At 40.7% G+C, this 22,281-nt stretch overlaps 1 protein-coding gene across 1 annotated transcript in view; it reads left to right on the top strand.

Moving 5' to 3' along the window:
* Positions 1-7,446: 7,446 nt before the first annotated feature.
* The window catches only part of LOC114568342 (carcinoembryonic antigen-related cell adhesion molecule 20), a 39,106-nt gene continuing 24,271 nt past the window's right edge, over positions 7,447-22,281 (top strand). The window contains exons 1-5 of the mRNA XM_028597913.1: positions 7,447-7,593; positions 7,903-8,223; positions 15,219-15,379; positions 17,434-17,560; positions 20,921-21,199. Of these exons, the coding sequence (XP_028453714.1) occupies positions 7,545-7,593; positions 7,903-8,223; positions 15,219-15,379; positions 17,434-17,560; positions 20,921-21,199 (937 nt within the window). The 5' untranslated portion in view covers positions 7,447-7,544. The remainder of the gene's footprint in view (positions 7,594-7,902; positions 8,224-15,218; positions 15,380-17,433; positions 17,561-20,920; positions 21,200-22,281) is intronic.

Below are 22,281 nucleotides of genomic sequence, written 5' to 3'. Positions count from 1 at the left end.
GCACCACACGTGCACATGCAGGGTTTCCGCTATATACATGTAGCAGCGGCGCACCGCCGCTCCATCAGCGGTTTATGAAATGTAATAAAGTCGTAATTATACACGGCTCTGCAGAGCTGTCTGCTCTACTGATCTCAGGCGAACAGTCAGCCGCTCTCTCTTTCCCCTCTGAGGCTGAACAACAGGAACATGAACACCGCACTCACGTGGGTCCCGTGAAATATGAAAGCTACAGCTCATCGGAAAATAGCGTTGTGCACTCTGACTTTGATGAATTTACTGTTTATCAGACCCCAGATGAGACAAGAAGCTAACGTTGGCAAACGCTGTGGTCCCTCTGCCTCCGACGCCCCGCTGGCCGCTGTAGGAGACCGTATTAAAAAACAAAAAGTCGCTGTATTCCTCCGACACGCTGTATTAACGTTACGATTTAAAACGCTTTCCAGGTTAGTGGGGCTGCATACCGCTCAAAACCAACATTAAAAACCTAGTCCTCTTCCCCCAGCGTTTAGTTTTGTTGCTGTAAAATGAGCGGTGACGTTAAATCATCTGTTTCAGGTATCCACCCTGGTTTCCGTCTATTTGCTGCATTGTTCCGAGGTAACCGCCGGTAGCTAACGTTAGCAGACAAGCCTGTTGACAGCAACGGTAGTGTTCATATTTATGCACAATGACAAATAAAGCAAACTCGCTAAAAAAAGGAACTACACGCTGTTTTCAGGTAACGTTACTGTTGACGTTCAAACAGGCCCGTGTGTGTGTTTTGAGCAATATCTTTATACTGCATTAAGGCTATATTTATTTTATTTTTATTTGCTATTTATATTTTATTTAATTGCCATTACCTGTTTCATACAGAAGTTTAGTTTGCTAAATGTATCAATTTCTTTTAGGTGGATATTGGATGTGAAAAGAAGGAAATGGTTCTTCCATAATATTGCACTTTAAATGCGTGTGAATTTCCCACACAGGAGTAATTTATATAGTTGTATTTTATAGCGATCGATTATATATTCAAAAATGTTACTGTGTTTTATGCAAAATGTAAAGTGTTCTATTAAAGAAAAGATAGAAAATAAATATTTGTGTGTGCTGTAAAGTGGTTAGAAAAAATGAAATCGGTATCAGCTGGTCAAACTCAATTAAATATCGGAATCGGCCTAGAAAATTGTAATCTGTGCATCTCTAGCTTGTTGCCATTAATTCCCATTTATTCCCATGAAAGTTTCCAAATTGGAATGTTTCCAAAATTCCCCAGCTAAACTTTCCATGGAAAGTTTCGCCCCTTTGCAACCCTAGTTTCAAGTGACAACATCATTTATTTCTAATTTAACGGACCCTCAATGTGCGTAAAATGTGAACAGTTGACTCTTTTGCTGCTCGTACTGTGTTTGATGTCATTTTGGTCAAATCAAGACAAACTTTCGTTGGACACGATTTAACGGCTGAGGTGGTGGATTGCCCAGTTTTCCCGTTAAAATGATGGATTCCGATGTTTAAGCCTGTTTCCAGACAATACTCCGATGTTGTCGAGAGAGTTGTCAGTTGTTTAAATCATTCTTTTTGTGTTGTCTTCCCGTCAACCTTGAAAAAAACAAATTTCTCTTCTTTACATTTTCAGTGCTTATTTCTACGCCCCATATTTTCTGATATAAAACAAACATTTAAAACGGGTCAATTTGACCCTAAGTCAACACAAAGGTTAAGTGGGTGGTTCTCTCAGTATACTGTTGATGATCTCATTTCCCCTCTAATCGTTACTGCTGTTGTGTGGTGTAATCTATTATGTTGCATCATATTTTAGAAGTGTTTTGTATACAAAGTCCTAATTGTTTAAGGAACTAAAGCTGTCAAATAAATGTGCCTTGACCCATCAACTATCATTTCAGCTTCAATTTTATACACTGTTGTGCGTAGCTTAATCTATAACAAAGTATCTTATTTTAGAAGTTTTTCGTTCGTAAAGTAACTAAAGCTGTCGAATGTGGAGAATTTTTGTTTTGCGCTTCTTTACATTTCTGTTCCACTATTTTTCAAATAGAACAACTACGCTGGATGCAAGTGGCATCTATAGTTAAACTGGTTGCTTTTCCGATTTTTATATAATGATGTAAAGTGTGATACATTTAAAGCTTTAGTGCGTAACTTTTTGATATTAAAGCGTCCGTTACATTCAAGTCATTGCCATAATGAGTTGATAGCAAAAACTACTTAAGAATACCAGCTCCACACAACTCTCTCTGTATTTCTCATGGGGGGGGGATCACAAGAAGCCTCACGTTATGATATCGTGATACAATGTTATTGCGATTTTAAACATATCACACAATTTCTGCGATATATTGCAATTTATTACCTTTTTTCCAACTTCAAATTTTTCCCAATTTCAAATTATGTAGAACTTGAAACATTTGCACGTACAAGGACTTTGTCTTAGAGACGTGCTGTGCAAAGCATAAACACAGTGCAAATGTCAATAGACATGAAAAATGAAGAAAAAAAGAATTTACAATCCGTTCTCAAGAGCCTGAGATTCTTTCCAGCAGCCGTCAAGATATTTCATTCAATGTATTGCAAGTACATTACTCATTCATCAAGATATGAAAATCCCCTGTGGGTTCCTGAACATGTTGGTCTGAAGGGAAATGATGAGGTGGACCGGTTAGCCACACAAAACCCATGAAGCAAATCAGAGGTCAAATACAGATTTGAATAAAGCATGGGAAGAGTGGAACACTAAAATACGTGCAATGTTTCTGTGCAACTTTAACAAAGTCAACTTAACATTTAAAAAAAAAAATAAAATAGGCCAAGAAAAGAGTCTGTTGTGCATGAAACATGGAGTGTAGAGGTGAGAACTAGAGTAGATCGTCTCACAGTCTATGTTGAGACGCCGTACTTGCACAAAGTTATCCTGCGCATGCATGTTAAGCCTGTGTGTGTTCTGAGCAAAGAGTCCGGTTAAACAGTTTTTACCCGTAAATGTAGTCATGCAGTCCATCAGATACAACCGGAGTGAATGCCCAGGGCCCGTATGTATGGATAACCTTTGTGCAGAGTTTCGGGACGTTTCACCTCGGATTCATCTCTGTTAGCTCAAAATGCTAAATGAAGTTAGCATAGCGTGCTAGCTGTAAATAGCATTGACATATATAAAATGGACCAACAGATACCGTTGCTCTGGACGGAGACCAGTGAAGGATATTAGAGGCACTTTTCCGGTGAGCGCTGAGCGTTACTGCGCAGCCTCCAACTGAGAGAGACGACGTAAATGTGACGTGAGAAACGTGTCTGAAAGTTGGAAGTCTTCTGGTAGCTGTACCAAGAGAGATCTCAATCATTCCCAATCTTACAGAGACGGAGAGCGTAGGTATATGTAAGGAGATAACATAGGCACAGGCTAATTATTGCTAACTAAAATGCTAGTTAACATTAGTAATTAAACTTAAACAGCTACTGTGAGTCGAAACTGCCTGCGAGCTTCTCCTGTACTATACGTTAATTCCTCTACTGTGCGACAGTAAGTTGCGTGGTTATGACACAATCGTTAGCCTGTTTTTACAAAAACGTCTGCTACGGAGCCATAACATGAGAAATACAAGGTAATTAAGCCTTTTATACATCGTTGTGTTTCTTTAGAAATAAACAATGGACAAACCGAGTCTTTAAACACTTCAGATGTGAAATTATGCCCTGTTAAAGTTATGCCAAAATGAATGGCAGTCAATGGAATGCTAACGGGAGGTGATGGCTTGTTTGCATCAAAATGGCAGGTATGCTTTGCGGAGGCTCGCTTACTTCCTTGGTAAATAGACGGAGACGGAACTCCGGCCACCCAGCGCTAGTCTGAGCGACTATTCGATAGAGACCAAACTGTGTTTTTCATGGACCCACAGTGTCCATATTAACCTGTGTGAATGAACTCTGTGCTGTTCCCTTTATTTGAAAACGTCTCCTGGTGTCCTACGATGCTAATGAAGTTAGCTTGCTAGCTGGAAGTAGACAGACCCGAAGGTAACTTAGCATTGTTATCACTTTATTAAACTGCTGGGAAACCAGTGGAGGAGGAAGTTCCTCAGATCCTTTACTGACGTAAAAGTACCAACACACACTTAGTAATAACTAAGTACATTTAGGCTACTTGAGGATTGTACTTACAAATTCAAGGTGCTTCATTTGAGCATTTTTGTTCATTGCAACTTTATACCTGTACTCCACTAGATTACAGGGGTGAATTTTTCTGACAGCTTTAGTTACTTTTCAGATGACAGTTTTTCATCCCCTTTCCTGTCCATTGAAAACCACGTATCTCCAGATGTATTGATGTTGAATGTTTGTCATAAACTGAAGGATGATGTGTTTTTGAAGTCTTTCAAAGAGCCTCTTGGATCACTTGGAAAATGCTTCGTCGCCAAGCTGAAAACAGGGCATATATAAGCTTCTTGTCTCATTTTGGGGTCTAATAAACAGTACATTCAGTGTCCACACTGCTATTTTCCAATAAACTGTAGCTGCCATATTTCACGGGACCCGCGTGAACGTGGATTTAATGCCGCAGCTTTCGTTGCCGTTTGTCACTTTGCCTAAGATTGAGTAGAACTCGCCCTGTTATTTATTTGGTTGCCGTGACTTTGTGAGTGATGACGTCCTGTCACTCTTCCAGTTGCTCACTGTAATTACGACTTTATGATTTTTCATAAACAGCTGAAGCAGTGGTGGTGCGCGGTGTACATAGCGGAAACCCTGTTGTGCGGTCTGCCCTATACCGTGATACCCTGATACCCTGATACCGTGGCATCAGAAATGTTACCGTGGCGTAATATCAACGTAGAGGAAACCCTGCTAAACTTTATTTATAGATTTATAGAGAAAATGTTACTTGGTTTAAAGCTATAGTGTGTAGTTTCAGTTGCCCCCGTGAGGAATTGTAAGTAATGACAACACCACTGTTGTTGCATCCACATGACACAAGCCTTCTGTAATCGTGGATAGTATAATAAGGAAAATGTACTTATTATTATTTAATTATCATCCACAGATGTCCAGCAGCTGTGGGTAGGTAAAGAAGATGTTACCCCTGAGCAGCAGGAGTGGTGCTCCAGTCTGGACCAAGAGGAGCCAGAGCCCCCCCCCACACATTAAAGAAAAAAAAAACTGGATACTCTCATGAACCTGAGACTGATCACAGTTGGGATTGGAAGGAGACCTGCGGAGCTCAGTCACGTTTAAACCTTCTGAAAAATGTCCCTGGCGGTGACGGAGAAACACCTTTCAGCTGCCCACTCTGTAAAATATATTTTGCACAGAGCGGAAAATTTAAGGCTACACATGATAGTGCACACAGGCGAGAAACCTTTTAGCTGCTCGTTTTGTAATAAAAGAATTCCCATCTGAAGACACACATGGTAACCCATACCAGAGAAACACCCTTTCCATTGCGCTGTCTGTAAAAAGAATATTTTTCACGGAGTGGACATTTACAAAGACACCTGAGAATCCACACAGGCAAAAAGCCTTTCAGCTGCTCCGAGTGCGCTAGGAGGTTTCACTGCAAGGCAACTTTGAATGCATACACCACCATTTAGCTACAGCTGATGGAGGACTTTAAATTAACACCTGCCAATCTGCCAATTGCTGGTAACATTAACAGTAAAGTTACTAGCAAATAGAGCCCGACCGATATATCGGTGGGCCAATATTCTCGGCCGATATTAGGCATTTTCCAAACTATCAGTATCAGCATTCATAAAGGCCGATAATTTATATATTATTTTTTTTATTTTAATATTTTTTTATTTATTGAATATTTAAAAAATTCAATAAAAACGGACGAAACACCCTTCATCCTTGTTCTGAGGGTTGGCTTTGCATAGTTTGTCCACCAGAGGGCGCTCTACTGGCAACACTCTTATTATTCTTATTTTTTGTTATTGTGTTTTTGTTCAAAGGACTTTAAGTTTCGTATCTTCAGTCTGTATTTTTATACATTTTATTCATCAGAACTTTAATATATTCTGATGTTCCTCTGTTCTGTTGTGACAATAAAACAAACACGTTTATTTTTAAACTGCATTATCATATTATTTAAGTGAGGACTCATAAATAACTACAAATAACTAATGTTAGGGCAATCTGTTTACGTTTTGTTACGCGTTTCTGGATGTTTTTAAAAAATATATATCGGCCGATATATCGGAATATCGTATTTTTAAATCACCAAATATTTGTATCGGTATTGGCCTTAAAAATCCTTCATTGGTCGGGCTCTACTAACCAATTTGGGCAGTTATGAATGGGGCAAACAACACTGCGTCTGTTTTGTATCGGCCGGCTGCAGAAATGTTGCCAGATTAGTCTGTTCTCCGCCAAGAAATTTGGGCGGTTTTATGCGTTTCCTTTTTATTTATTTTATTTTAATGAACTCTCCTGGACTTGAATTGATCTCATACTGTGTACAGCATCAACAGTTGATCCATCATGATGTATTTGGTGGTATTTCGGTAGGATTGGGCATCGTTTTGATTTGAACAATTCTGATTCTGATTCATTTTCTTCTTATTCTTATTGTTTATTTTATAAAAGGACAACACACATTAATTAACATCTCTGTGAATGTGCCAGTGTTGCCAGTGTCTGGGGTTGCACTAAAGTATCTCCCCAAATGTCCACCAGGTGGCAGCAGCGCCTCGCTGAATTAACAGGACTTGTAGAAAGTGGACCATTCAACTTTACCGCTTATCTTTTTCTTCTTCTGAAGACTTTGAAGCAGAAAAAAAAAAAAAAAAAAAAAACATTTCCAGACAAAACAAACATTTTATGTCTCTGGTAGGTAATCATGATTGTGTGTTCATGAATAACAACATAGCTTGAAAAAAGTAACACTTGAATATTGTAGGTTTCGACATGGTTTTAGGAGACACATAGTCTTTTGTATATCAGGTACAGCTTGTGACGCCTTTGCTTAACTGGAAATAGCCCCCTCCTCCCCCCCTCAATAATAGAGAAAATAGATTTGAATTATTTGCAATGCATTTCTTATAATAGTATGTAACACCAAAGCCTACATTTTTTTTTTAAACTTGTGACCGACGGAGTTAAATACAAACTCTAACGTGAACTACAAGAATGCAAATGAGTCGAAAAAAAGGGCTAATCATCATACCAATGAGGTGTGTGCGCGCGTATGTGTGTGAGTGTAGGGGGAGTGTGTGTGTGTGTGTGTGTCTGTGTGGGGGAAGGAATGGGGAGTGTGTGTGTGTGTGTGTGTGTGTGTGTGTGTAGGAAGGAATGGGGAGTGTGTGTGTGTAGGGGGAGTGTGTGCGTGTGTGTGTGTGTGTCTCTGTGTGGGGGAAGGAATGGGGAGTCTGTGTGTGTGTGTGTAGGAAGGAATGGGGAGTGTGTGTGCAAGGGGAGTATTTGTGTGTGTGTGTGTGTGTGTGTGTGTGTGTGTGTCCACCTTGTCTGGGTGTGTCCCTGTTAAAGTAGCAGGTACTGCCGCATTTGCGTCTCTGTCGCTGCTGCTGGAGAGACTTTAACCGCCCGGGATGGATCTGTTCAACGTTAAGACGCTTCTGCTTCTGCTCTCTTTTATTGGTAAGAAGAAAGAAATGATCTGCGTGTGATCGATCTTCAGATTAAGCTTCGATTTATATTATTTATAATTATTTTTATTTTTTTTGTATGCTGTGTTTCCATCGTTTGTTTAAATGGAAATGGCCCCGTGGGTGTAGCAGCCTATTTGAATTCACGCTAAAATAACTCATTGTGTAGAAACCAGCGGACCAAAGAACTTCTCTGTAAAAAAAAAAAAAAAAAAGGCATCTTTATGGCTCCAGACCTGATATCAAAGGCACCACAGGTGTAACTTTACCAAATCTGACTTTTTTTCTTCCCCCCTTTTAGGATGCTGTGCGGGGCAGAGCATTCTGCCGGTCGGTCCGGTATACGCCACGTTGGGGACAAATGTGACTTTCCAGACTACTCTGGTTGGCAAAGTGGACTATCTCGTCATAGTCTGGAATTTCAACGGGGTTAATGTTGCTACACGGACGGCAGGGGGGCTTAAAGTGGGCGCCCAGTACACGGGGAGAGCGGCCATTAACAATACCAACGCCTTCTTGTACCTGGGACCCGTGACGGCTGCGGACAACGGACAATACAGCATCAGTTTAACAGCAATGGACGGTACGACGTCAACGGGAGAGACGCAGCTCCAAGTTCTGGGTGAGTCATTTTAGAAACCTGGTTTTTTTAAAGGAGAATTCGGGGATTTTATTTCCCCAAAAGTAAATATACTAGGCTACATCTATGCCGAATTGAGCCATTGTGTCGCATGACTATTCAGAAAATAGTTTTTATTATATAGATATATATAGCCTACATATATAGCCTATCTAACGCAAGCTGGTGCCATTCGAAGACGCAATTAAGCCACACCTGGGCCACGTTCAGCCCCCGACAAAATGTTTAACCCTTTTTTTTTAACACTGTTGCGTGCGCAAGCTGCCGTTTTATTACCACGAGTTTACCATAGACTGTATATTAGAATGGACCAACAGATCCCGTTGATCTGGACGGAGACCAGTGAAGTGTATTAGAAGCACTGTTCCGGTGAGCGCTGAACCTTAGGGGAGAGTGGGGGGCAGTTGCAACACATTTTACATTTCCTTCAGTTTCTCAGCAACCGTTTGTATTAGAAAGACAAAACAATATATATTGTAAATCCATATATGTCACCTACCTGCCCATACTGTGTGTACATATGATAATATGGAATTAATTTGTACTTAAATGGACCCGGAAAAATGTTGAAACTGTCCCCATATAGGACACCGAGTAGGCTACCAAGGGGCAGTTGCAACAGTCATTTAGATGTAATAAAACTCATACTTCGGCATAATTATTCAAATATTTTTTTTTAGTTTATTTGAGACCAGAGTTAATAAACCACTGAATTGGCTTTCATGTCAATTTTATCTAATTTTGCCCAACCTCCTGAGCTCTGACCTCGAAGACGTAGATGTGACGTGAGCAACATGTCTGAACGTTGGAAGTCTTCTGGTAGCTGTGCCAAGAGAAATCTCAATCATTCCCAATCTTACAGAGACGGAGAGTGTAGGCATATGTAAGGAGAGAACATAGACACAGGCTAATTATTGATCACTAACATGCTAGTTAACATTAGTAATTAAACCTAAGCAGCTAATGTAAGTCCAAACTGCCTGTGAGCTTCTCCTGTACTATACGGTAATTCCTCTACTATGAGACAGTAAGTCGCGTGGTTATGACACAATCGTTAGCCTATTTTTTACAAAAATGTCTGCTACGGAGCCATAACGTGAGGTACAAGGTAATGGAGCGTTTTATACATTGTCGAGTTTCTTTAGAAATAAACAATGGACAAATAGAGTCTTTAAACGCTTCAGATGTAAAGTCATTCGCTGTCAAAGTGATGCCAAAATGAATGGGAGTCAATGGGATGCTAACGGGTGGGGGGTGGGGTGAGTGCTGTTATCATCAAAATGCCGCCATAGAAGCTACGCTTAGCAGACACTCGCTTACCCCCTTGGCGTTTACATACACGTCTCCGCTGATTGGGTATCACCTGTGAGTGACACAGCCAATAAACGGGAGACACACCCACCAAACTGAGTGAAAACATGACTCAAAGCCCGTTGCACACGTTCCGAGGGAATACGTCGTTCAACCTGAGATTAAACGTGCCCCTATTACTTATGTCACAATAAAGGAAAGGGGAAAAGCCAAAAAGCATAATATGAGCACTTAAAGGTTAGGATAGCCGATTGGTCAGGGGGCGGGACCTAAACAAATTGGGGTCCGATACCTTGGGCGAGCGTGGACACCTGGCCAATAGTAATGCCCAAATGCTGTTGAAGGGCGGGAACCGCCCTGGGTTCCATAATAAACGCGGTGCAGAGCCATGGAGCGAAGGTAACTACGGTGGCCCTGAAGGACAAAACAAAACAACCGTTCAGAAAACGCAATTTCACACCACAGCAAAAGAGAAAACATTTCAGAAAACACGTTTCATGAAAACACATTTCATAAAACAATTAACTCAAGGCAATGATTCCTCGTCGCTGGTGAATGCAAAATGTGTCTTTTTGTGTGAAATGTGTTTATTCTATTTTGTCCATGAGGGCCACCGTAGTCATCCCTGCCTACCAGAACATCTTAAGTGAGCCATGTATGCGTTGCGAAGCGAACACACACAGTTTGCTGTAAAAACCCCCTGTAAGTCATTCCTTCAGCGTTTATGTTTAACAAATAGGTTTGTCCTGTTACATAAGTTTGTGACTTCATAGCCTGAATTCAGCAGACAGAAATAAAACCCCATCAGCCTCTTGCACCGTACTACTTTAGGGCGTGGCTCTTGGTACTGAACGTTTCCTGGAGGAGTGCCTGTGACTCCTTTTGTGCATTGTTTAAAACTGTGACCTCACTGCTTCATGCTGGTGCAAGTGTATGTAACAGTCGTCATAGTAGTAATGGTACAGTAATGTGAGTACTGTCAAAGCCACTAACTTTTCTGTTTGTGTGTTTAGCAAGACCTGTTGAGTTTTGGAAAATCACTCCGCAGCTATAGATACAGCTGGGCAATATATCGATATTTTATCCATATTGTGATATGAGACTAGATATTGTCTTAGATTTTGGATATCGTAATATGGCATAAAGTGTGGTCTTTTCCTGGTTTTAAAGGCTGCGTTACAGTAAAGTGATGTCATTTTCTGAACACACCAGACTGTTCTATTATTTGCCTTTACCTACTTAGTCATGATTATCAAAAATCTCATTGTGTAAATATTTTGTGAAAGCACCAGTAGTCAACACTACAATATCGTTGCGGTGTCAATATCGAGGTATTTGGTCAAAAATATCGTGATATTAGATTTTCTCAATATCGCCCAGCCCTAGCTATAGACCTTTTTTCACAGCAGACATGTTGACATGTCATAGTAGGAAAAGCACAGATGTATTCCAAACCATTAATGATGGCTGCATTCCACTTAGGAGAGGCCCTGGTATTGTACATGCTGACTCACTGATTAGGTTATCAATTTCAGCTGTGGTTTTCCTACTATGACAAGTCAAAATGTCTGCTGTGTAAAAGGTCCATGCCAGTGTTTTTAGCCTCTTTTAGCTTCTAATTTTGCGGCACATTTCCTCTCTGGTTCAGGCTCAGCTGTTTTCTGACAACAAACAGACAGTGACGGTGGGGCTCCACCGTCAGTATCATTTCCACGTTTCCCGTTCCTCTCTATGGGAGCAGAAATGTTTTGCATAAAGTTGAATCCAGGCAACTTCATGCAAATGAGGAGCGGCCGGCTTGGCGCCTCACAAAAGCTGATGAAAAAAACGTTTAAACTGACCATATATTCTTCAGGTGGACAAAAGCACAACTCCAATGGGACTGCAGATGTAAATTAGCCTAACTCTGGTACAATGCATCAAATGGCAACATTTATGTTAAAAATTGCACACGGTCCCTAACAAATAAAGTGAATAAATAAATAAATGGGAGTCCCAACTTCAAGTATCGTGGCTTGAGGTTGACTTGAATTATTATACTTATTATTATCATTATTATTATACTAAGCATTATTGTATCCTATCACAAACACATCAATGAGCCTGTTGTAGCCTGGGTGGCACGCTCCTTAAACATGAACACACACACACACACACACTTTTATTTTGTATTGCTGCGAGTAACGATCCCGTATATCAATTCATCCGTCTGTTTTATTGTTTTGGTTTGAATAATTGATATCCCAAAACCCCAAATGCTGACATACGAGAAGCGGGAGCCAGCACGTGCTTTAAAAATGAATGAATGAATTATCAAATTAATTTTTCTATTGCTTGAGCTCGACTAATTGATTCATTGGCTAAACGTTGCAGCTTTGCTCGGCTGTGCACAGTAAAAGGATCAATTGACTGACTCATTTTGGCCCAAAGCCACAGTAGCGGCAAGTACTCAAGTACCGAACTTAAGTACAAATGTTGAGGTACTTGTACTTTACTTGAGTCTTTTCTTATCATGCCACTTTCTACTTCTACTCTATGCTACATTTCAGAGAATTTTTTAGAAACATTTTTTTACTCCACTACATTGATCTGACAGCTTTAGTTACTACTCTACAAATTGAGATTTTTGCACACAAAGCACATGTAGTTTATAAAATATGACATTTTATTACAATTTAAAGTACCCAAAAATCTAATGGCCTACAAGTCCAGCTGAAATGATCAACACTAATGGCGTTTTTCCACTGCTGGTCACAGCTCGACGCGTCCGTTTTCCATCGCAGATTTTAGTACCGCCTCAGCGCGGCTGGCTTTTCTCATTCCGTGTTGCCCCATCCGCTCATCAGCGACCAAAAAAACCTAAAAAAAAGTACCTGTTAGCAGGTACCAGGTACTTTTTTCCGTAACGGAAACCCAAAAAAGGCGAGCAGAGTCGAGGCGAGTCGAGCAGGTACTACGTAATGGAAAAACGCCGTTAGGTGATTGACACAACTCTTTGGATCCTTTCCAGTTTCTAATGTGAGGATTTTTCTGCATTGAGTACATTCACTTTGAATTCTTTAAGTACATTTTCCTGAGGATACTTAACTAACATTTTCAATGCAGGACTTTTACATGTATTGAGTTTTTTTTTTACAGTGTGGTATTAGTTTACTAGTTTACTAAAGTAAAGGATCTGAGTCCTTCTTCCACCGCTGGTTAATGCAAATGTGTCCTCTGCGGCTTATGTCAACTACATGATATCAGTATTTCTTTATCGAAGCATGGTTGGCAGTGGAGCATGCATGCATGCTTCCCCCAGCCTTCCTTTTGACTCTCACTCCCACGCATTTTCACACAGTGGCCAACCAAAGAAACCACAGATATGACAAACACTCTCATCAAAACCACCAGTGTCTTAATGTTTGTGTGTTTCGTTAGTCTCTTCCTTCTGCATCAGAGTGTCCCCACAATGTGATATTCAGATCCTTTACTTGAGTAAAAGTACTAATACCATCCTGTAAAAATCTCTGTTACTGATCCAAACTGTTGTGTGTTTAATCAGCTAAACATTTCAGCTGGACTTGTAGGCCTACAGTATATGTTGTTTGGGTAGTAGCAAAAATCTTAATTTTTAAAGTAACTAAAGCTGTCAGATTAATGTAGTGGAGTAAAAAGTACAACATTTCCCTCTAATATGTTGTGGAGTAGACGTAAAAAGTGGCATTAAAAGAAAAGACTCAAGTAAAATACAAGTAGGGTTGGGTACTGAAATGTGGCGCCAACAGGGCACGACGTAAACGGTAGTAACGAGACCGAATAAGAACGAAAATTTCGGTGCCTTATTTCGGTGCCTGTTTTTTTTCGGAAGCATCACTGCACGGGACGCTACGTTACCATTATCTAGTAGCTGGATTAAACACAATGGTTTCCCTGTGGAGGATTCCAACAGCGGGACCTAACAGTCTGACTGCAGCTGCCGTTTTTACAGAAAAACAACACAGACGGTGCGTTCACTTGAAACTTGCCAGAATCATTGGTGCATTTTAAGTTATTGTAAAATAGCCTTTTCCCATCTGGTGCTTGTTTTCGTCGTTTACCAGCAATTTACTGGTGAAATAAGTCACTGTTATAAGTTATTGTTATTACATTATTAATCAATCATTTAATTTTGACCATATGGCCTTAGCAATAAACAAGCCATTCTTTTATGTCGCCAACTGCCGTTTTCTGCTCCTTTTTTATATTTTCTATTATATACATTATAAATATATTATATATATTTTGGTTCAGGCACCGCTTCAGGCACCAGTTTAGGCACCGGCACAGTTTTAAATGTATCGTTTTAGCACCGGTATCGGAAAAACCCTAAACGATACCCAACCCTATATACAAGTACCTCAACATTCCTCAAGTGCAGTACTTGAGTGAATGTACTTAGTTACTGCTTTACAGACAGTTAATCAAACGCGTCTGATGAAAATCCTCTCCAGAGGAACCATTGTGTGAAGTTAGTGGATGAATGAACCTTGCGATGCCGTCCTGCCAGAACTGGTTACCGCTCCTTGGCATTGTTTCCACACGCCTACTGTTGCCTAATCATCAAATAACCAGCCCGTACAATTAACAAGCAGAGCTCCAGCAGGATGGAGAACGAGTCTAGCCGGTCTCTTGGTGGGATCTCTCTGCCGTCTTCATTGCAGTCACTTCATTCAAATGTTGATTCAAGAGAAACCGGATTAATACATTCTCCACCCCCACGTTTAAGCCATGCTACTATTGACTGCTCATTTAGAATAGAATGCCTTTTATTGTCACTATACACATGTACAATGAGATTCAGGTGCACAGTTCTGAGACGCTATATACATATAAAAAAATAAATAATAATGGTTTTATATACAGTGTGATATGCAGTGTGGGCTGTTGCACATTATTTGAATATTGCCCAATAGTGGTGATCATATTCATTGAGTAATACAGTAAATATTGGACAATGAGAGTAATGACATTGCACAGTATACAGATATTGCACAATGATGGAATTGCACAGTAGTAGGATTTCTTCAACAACACTATTGATTATTTTAATGTCAATGGGAAAAATGTACACTGATATACCTGGAGAGTCATATTTGGCAGAGTTGTTGGCAAGGGCGTAACTTTGGGGTCGTGCGGGGAGTTGAGATCTCCATTTTTGAGCAAACTTGAAATTTTGAGCATATCAAACATTTCACGTCCTGCATTATGGTTAAGTTTTCTGCAACAATTTGTGCCTTTTCTGCATCAAGTTATGGTGCAAATGTGTTATTTATGTAAAGGAAATTATAATAACGTTTTTTGGGGGTGGATGCACTGGCCAGTTTGGATTATTGGGGGAGTTGTCATTTTATTTATAGTATCAATTCATAACAAGAGTTATCTCGAGACACTTTACAGATTTACAGATTTACTAGAGTAAGTCTAGACCACACTCTATAATTTACAAAGCCCCAACAATTCCCCCAAGAGCAAATCGAAGAGGAGGAAACCTTTGCATAATACAAGTCCACGGAGAGCGGAGAGTTGTTTTCCCCTCCGGTGGGCGCGGCTATCAGAGTACGACGCAATGTGTCTCTGTCCCTATAGAATCATTTCATTCTTGGGTTCCTCATGCGAAAAACAACCTCCTTGTTTCTCCCCTGCAGAGCCGGTGTCTGGTGTAACCATCACATCTAACATGCCCGAAGCCTTGGAGTCCAACAGCACCGTGGTTCTGAACTGCTTCGCCAAAGGCTCCTTCCTCAAGTTCACCTGGCTCAATGGCAGCACGCCCATCGTGGACGGTAATCGCTTCGCACTGAAACAGGTCAGTTTACACGTGTTCTGAAATGTTTAGTTTAGTTTGGTGTATAGACTGACCCTCAGCCCGGGGGAAGATTGAAGATGTGTCAAATCTAGGGCTGGATCCGAAATAAGTGGTAATAAGGTATATAAGGTAAATAAGGAATTTGATTTTAAATTTGGGGATTTGAATGTTCGTTGTTGTTTTTTTCCAAACATGCATGCAGGCTGATATTCACTGTGGTGTTTCGTTGGACTGATTCTTTCGCCCCAAAGCCACCAAAGTAAATATTGGACCCATTTGTCACAAGCCACATATCTCAAGAACATTATGACACTGAAATGGCATTTTTCAGACGGACACATCGGGAGAAAATGTACTTTGTTTCTGTCTCGACAACAAAGAGAAGCCAACGTTCGTGAACGCCCAAACAAAACTAATCTCCGTGATGCTAAATATGTCTTTTAGCTGTTTAATCATCTGACGTTAGCAAAAGAAAATATTAATACATTATACAAATATAACTTTTCATTCGTGCACACAACATTTACTACACTTTCTAAAAAGGCCACGCCCTTTTAGGAGACAGGAAGTGTGTACAGTTTCATACCATTGGCGCTGCTTGAAATGCGCTATCTTCAGTATCGAGGATTTTTGGTTCGCTAGCTTAATGTCTGCTAGCCGCTAGCTAATTCATGCAGCGCTACGTCGTCCACCTCAGCCAACAACGGAGAAATGTCGAGTCACTACCGAGCAGTCGGATGTGCGTAGAGGTCTGTATGGTTACACTGTAGCAGCCTGGTGTTGTTTTCAGGCAAATTAATAAAGGTAAAGATAGCAACGGTTGGAAATGTTATTTTGAATTTGAATATTCGCTGTTGAAAAGCACCGAAGCGTCGATGCTCAAAACGTGGTATTCGGTACAGCCCTGGTCGAATCCCATTTGGTCTTTCGTCATTCAGCTGTAGTTCATCCATTCATCCATTCATTCATCCAAACTCTCAAAATCTCATTCCTTCCTTTATCTGTTATTTCTTTATTCATTTTTTTTGTACACTGTATGCATTTAACATGACTTCATCCAGGTCACATTTTATAATTCCTAATGCAGAGTTTTTATCAATTCATTTCCGTATCTCTAGCATTCATCCATTTGCCCACTCAATCTATTCATTTATCTAATTATATTCTCTTTTTTTGCGCACATGCGCAGGGCTGCATAAAAAACAGATAATGACAAAATATGAAATGTGTCAGGAGATGTCAAGAGGCCATATACAAGGGACCTTCCCTCAATTTTATTAATACTTAATTAAGTTTGCATGATGTTAAATATATAGAGGAGCTATCAAGCACACAGAAAATGGACCCACGAGGCAAGACTCAAGGTGTAAAATACAACAGTTTATTTAGCAGTTAAATAAAGTCAGCAGCAGTGTCCAAATAACAACAGGGAAGGCGAAAATGCAGAAAGCAGGCAAAGGTCAAAAATCCAGGGAGGCCAACAGGCCGACAGGCCGACAGGCCGACAGGCCGGCCGACAGGCCAACAGGCCAACAGGCCAACAGGCCAACAGGCCAACAGGCCAACAGGCCAACAGGCCAACAGGCCAACAGGCCAACACAAACGAAACAGACAATCTCGCACTGGGGAGAAGGGAAGACAGAACTTAAATACACAACTAAATTAGACACAGGTGCAACACATTAGGGCGAGAACAGGTAATCAAACAAGCGGAAAAATACTAGCAGGATGTAAAACAAGACCACAACAGGAAGTGAGACAACTTACAAGATAAAACAGGAAGCGGAAAACAAAACAGAAAATGTAACACAAACTCAAACAACAACTAGATACAGGGATGAAACATGACAGGAGCATGTGCTACACGTATGCACTGGTCTGAATTAGACTGGTCTTTTTAATTGGGAATGCAGATTGTAATATATATATATATATATATATATATATATAAAAAAAATGTTTTAAAAGTAAGCTTGTTTACAAAACTCTGCTGGGTAGTTTTGAAGTATTTCTTTTCATTAATGTATAACTTTCTGCTTTGGATTGAATTCCAGATGGGACAGTCCAGTACTTTGACCATCACAGAAGTTCTCAGGACGGACCTGGTTGGTCCCATCTACTGCACAGCTGCTAACCAGCTGCAGAGCCAGATGAGCGCCCCCTTCAACCTCACCGTCTACTGTAAGTGCTGCACCTTCACGGCTGGGCCATGTTCAGACCCGACAAAACATAGCAAAACGTAGCAAAACGCAAAAAGGGTTGAGTTGAACACACTGTTGCGTGCGCAAGCCCAATGCCTTTTAATTACCACGGGTTTAGACACACATCGCTGCTGATTGGGTATCAGCTCTGACACACCCACCAAACGAGAGAAAGCATACCCTAAAGCAGTGTTTCTCAAATGGGGGTACACAAACCCCTATGGGTACTTTGGAGTACTGCAGGGGGTATGTGAGATTTTTCTTTTTTAACGTTATTTAATAAAATAACACAATAACACTATAATAATGACTGAATTTTCTGATACATTCTAAACATTTCAAGTGTAGCATTTAAGTGTACTTAAGTTACAAAATAGTAAGTAAGTATAAATTAGTAAGTCTCATTATTAAGTAAGTCTGACACTGAAGGCGGAGCAATGTAATGTACCTCTTTATTTATTTATTTTCTTACCAAATTTATTTTTGCACTGGTCAGGGGAGACTTGGCTATAGAAATATTTTAAAGGGGTTACATTATTGAAAAATGTTTGAGAACCACTGCCTGTGTGAAATGGTTGCACACCATTTCACACCGTGACGAGGAAACAGGTCGTTCGAACCGGAAACGGTGCGCACACCTTTTGAGATTGAATGTGCCCCTGGCCTGGTAACTCCTCCCGGCGTGTTTGGAGAAAACACAAATTGGTTAGCACGAGCAGTGATAGCCACCGCGACTTGAAGAACACTGCTTCAACTAAAAGTACTAAAAATACAAAAAAACCTGATGCCAATATTCAGATTCAGATTAGTTTATTGTCGTTCCAGCGTAAAAGAAGGAAATTCGTTCCCCAGGTCCAGCAGCGTACACAATGAATAACATTTGCAGTGTTTTAGCTAAAATAGACCTTCTAAATCATACACAAAACCTAAAACCAATACATCGGGCAGCAGTAAATTATTTAAAGGAGAAATCTGGCGCAAAATGAACCTATGGGTTAATAACAAGTGTTTTCATGCTAATCGAATGTGACCAGTTTTAGCGCAAACCGCTAATTAGCTTATAACGCTAGTCGTCGGGGCAGAGGGTAAAGTAAAAAGAAATCGTTATTTCTATACCACTATCTTTTATAATAAGTAACAAAGTTACTACACTAACAAACGCGAATTTAACAATTAACAACAATACCTGATACTGAGATACTTGATATGGATCTTTTTTTATTTCTTTATTGGGACCCAGATATAAACTAACTAACATTTTACAGTTCACATGAACTTGTCAGTTCTCTGTAGTGGACAAACTCTGTAATGGAGACTACTTTAGACCTTTTATTATATTATACTGTAAGTTTGTCCGTTTCCCCATTCATTTATTTACTCTACCGTCTAAATCCTGCATTGTTTGAAACGCCGCATTTCATCATCGAGTGAGCACCACGCCCGTCGGCCAAGAGACTAGGTCAGGCATGAGTCAGACCCTGTCACTCCTTCACACCCCGACAGATCATTTGTTTGAAATAGTTTTACTGGTTTTGTCTTAATCGCATTATCATTTATTACCGGATGCGTTACTGCTTGAACTTTTCACCGGCTCAGATTCCTAAAACACGCAGGTCCAAAGGGGTGTTAGAGCCGGCTGGTAGCCGTGTGACTCCTGGGGTTTAGATTACGGTGTGTGTTTGCTGGGTGCTGCCTCTCAGCTTGTACTAAAACCACACTGTGTACACAGTGGCCTGCACTTCCACTCCTTCCCCATGACTAACCTGAAGACAGAGAAACCGCACCAACCGGTGGTTAACCCTGTTATTAATTAATCAAAAGCTTTTGGCTGTGTGTGTGTGTGTCTGTCTGTGTGTGTGTGTGTGTGTGTGTGTGTGTGTGTGTGTGTGTGTGTGTGTGTGTGTGTGTCTGTATGTGTGTCTCTGTGTGTGTGTGTGTGTGTGTGTGTGTGTGTGTGTGTGTGTGTCTGTCTGTCTGTCTCTGTCTCTGTCTCTGTATGTGTGTGTGTGTGTATGTGTGTGTGTCTCTGTCTCTGTATGTGTGGGTGTGTGTGTCTGTCTGTGTGTGTGTGTGTGTATCTCTGTATGTGTGTGTGTATCTCTGTATGTGTGTGTGTGTCTGTCTGTGTGTGTGTGTGTGTGTGTGTGTGTGTGTGTCTCTGTATATGTGTGTGTGTGTGTGTGTGTGTGTGTGTGTGTGTCTGTGTGTGTGTGTGTGTGTGTGTGTGTGTGTGTGTATCTCTGTATGTGTGTGTGTGTGTGTGTGTGTGTGTGTGTGTGTGTGTGTGTGGAAAAGTCACTCCTATTCGGATACAGTGGCAACATGAAGATGTGCAATTGAAACACTTTTACTTCTTTAGAAGGATTAAAAAAATATATATTTAGCCAAGCTATCATTTAGATAAAAAATCCAAGCGCCTAAATGTAATATTTTTTTTGGGACCTTTAGTAATTGAATAAAGAAGCTCATGGAGAATATGATTCACACATTCAGTAGCTGCAGCTGTTGTTTCAATGTGTTAGAGCCATATTTAGTTCAGGTACATGTCAAGTATCAGATCCCACTCGGTAACAGCAAAAATTCAATATTTTAGGAGTCGTTCGGGACATCCTCAATGAGAAGGTGTAGCGTAAGTCAATAGGGCTGCACGATATATCGTTTTTATTTTGTATTATTTTCAACTGGCGCAATAAACACATGGCAAAAGGCTGCGGCATATCGAAAGAAAGACAATCAGGGATCGTTTGTGTTAGTTGACAAATTTAACTGCCGTTCTTTTTTATTGGTGACTTTTTGTATTCAATTCAGTGTTCAATAGAAGAATGTTGGAATGTTTTTTTTTTATTCATATAGCAACTTATATTACAGCAGGATACTGAAAGCAGCAGAACTGCGTGCACTTTATTATGTGTTTGTTTATCGTGAGCAGGGGTGGAAGAACTATTCAGATCCTTTATTTCAGTAAAAGTACTCTGCTACAAGTATGTAAGTATCATCAGGAAAATCTACTTAGGGTATTAAAAGTACTCAATGCAGACAAATCCTCCCATTTAAGAAACTGGAAACAATCCAAACGGTGTGTGTAATGGCCTACTCATTTCAACTGTACTAGTAGGCCGTTATATTGTTGGCTAGTTTAAGTTATAATAAAACATCAGATTTTATTATAGATTTACTATGTGATAACAGTGTTATCACATAGTTTCGTCATATGGAGCAACCAGAAACCTCCCAGCCATGTGGATTCATTTAGCCTACTGATGAAAATCATGACCACCGTCTATATTACATTTAACTTGAACTTTTCTTTCCCTTTTTTTCATGTATTGCTGCTCCACAGACGGACCCGAAGCAGTCACCATTACTGCTTCGAACCCGGATCTTTTCATCTCGTCCAATATCAACTTCACCCTGTCCTGCTCAGCCACCTCCAGTCCGCCCGCCACCTTCACCTGGTACCGTAACCATCGCATGATGGAGAACGCGGGTCCCTTCCTGACTCTGGAAGTCATAAGAAAACACCGATTCGGGAGTGAAACGGGAGAATACAGATGCAGGGCCCACAACGCAAAGACCGGCCGCATCGTCCCTTCTCCTGGCATTTCCTTCGCTGTGATGGGTGAGTAACTTTTATTTTTATTTTTTTTTGTATAGCTCCAGTAGAAGAACTAATCTCTGTTTAAACTAACACGGCCAAACCGCACATCGCGTCAACATTCTGGTATACTGGGCATGTGCGTGACGGGGTACGAAGGAGGCAGCGTGTATACTCCGCCCCATTGCCGGTAGTTGCCATGGTAACATAAGTAGCATTGTCTCAGAGAGCGAGACGACATGACCAGAGAGACCCAATCAGGGTTCAAAATTAGCACCATTTACCAGCCAAATGCAAGCCTAGAACTCTAGACAGAGTTCAGCTTTTCTTTGAGAAAAGAACAAAGAACGGCACTGAAGTCATTCTTAAAAAAAAGGAAGATGTGTTCGGAGTTTTGCCGACCAGATACGACACTGTCGTGACACAGTCATGACAAATGAACCCTAACCCTAAATCTGACCCCAAACCTAACTCCTAACCCTGACCCTTGACCCCTAACCCTAAACATAACCTTTGTCTTGTCTGCACCCCTGTCTCTCAACCCTAAACCCAACCAGACACGGGAAAATGTAGCCATAGGTACTTTTGTACCGAGGGGCCCCTGTGGGGGGCGGGGGGGCCCCCGGGGTTCTGATCTCCGCCAGTGGTTTGTGCTATTAAAACCTCGCTGCCTTCGGCGATGAGGTTTTCTTGATTTTCCCCTAACTCTAACCCCAAACCTAACCCCTGCCAGTGCGTTTTAACCTAACCCTAACCCAACTTGTCATGACAAAAACCGAATGACACTTACTAAAAGAAGTCATTAACATTTATGACTTGTTTATAATGCTTATGACATGTTCATGACAGTGTCATGTCACTCCTATGTAGATACCTTAAAGTAAAGTGTAACCAAAACTTCTTTTAAGCAGGCAGAAACCTCAGACATCTGCCGCTACCTGTTGGGACACAGAGACACTGATACAGATATACAGAAATATGATTCATAATGATTATAGCAGTTGGCATGATGCACACTGGCAATTCTAGTAACAATAAAGATAACGGATCTATGACCAGTACTATTAGGAGCAGCAGTGCGGGGCCCTTAGAAGGACCACAGCGGC

The sequence above is a fragment of the Perca flavescens genome, chromosome 14 (assembly GCF_004354835.1).
Source record: "Perca flavescens isolate YP-PL-M2 chromosome 14, PFLA_1.0, whole genome shotgun sequence".
Lineage (NCBI taxonomy): Eukaryota > Metazoa > Chordata > Actinopteri > Perciformes > Percidae > Perca > Perca flavescens.
Note: the sequence above shows the minus strand (reverse complement) of the source record. Positions and strands in the feature narration are given on the sequence as shown.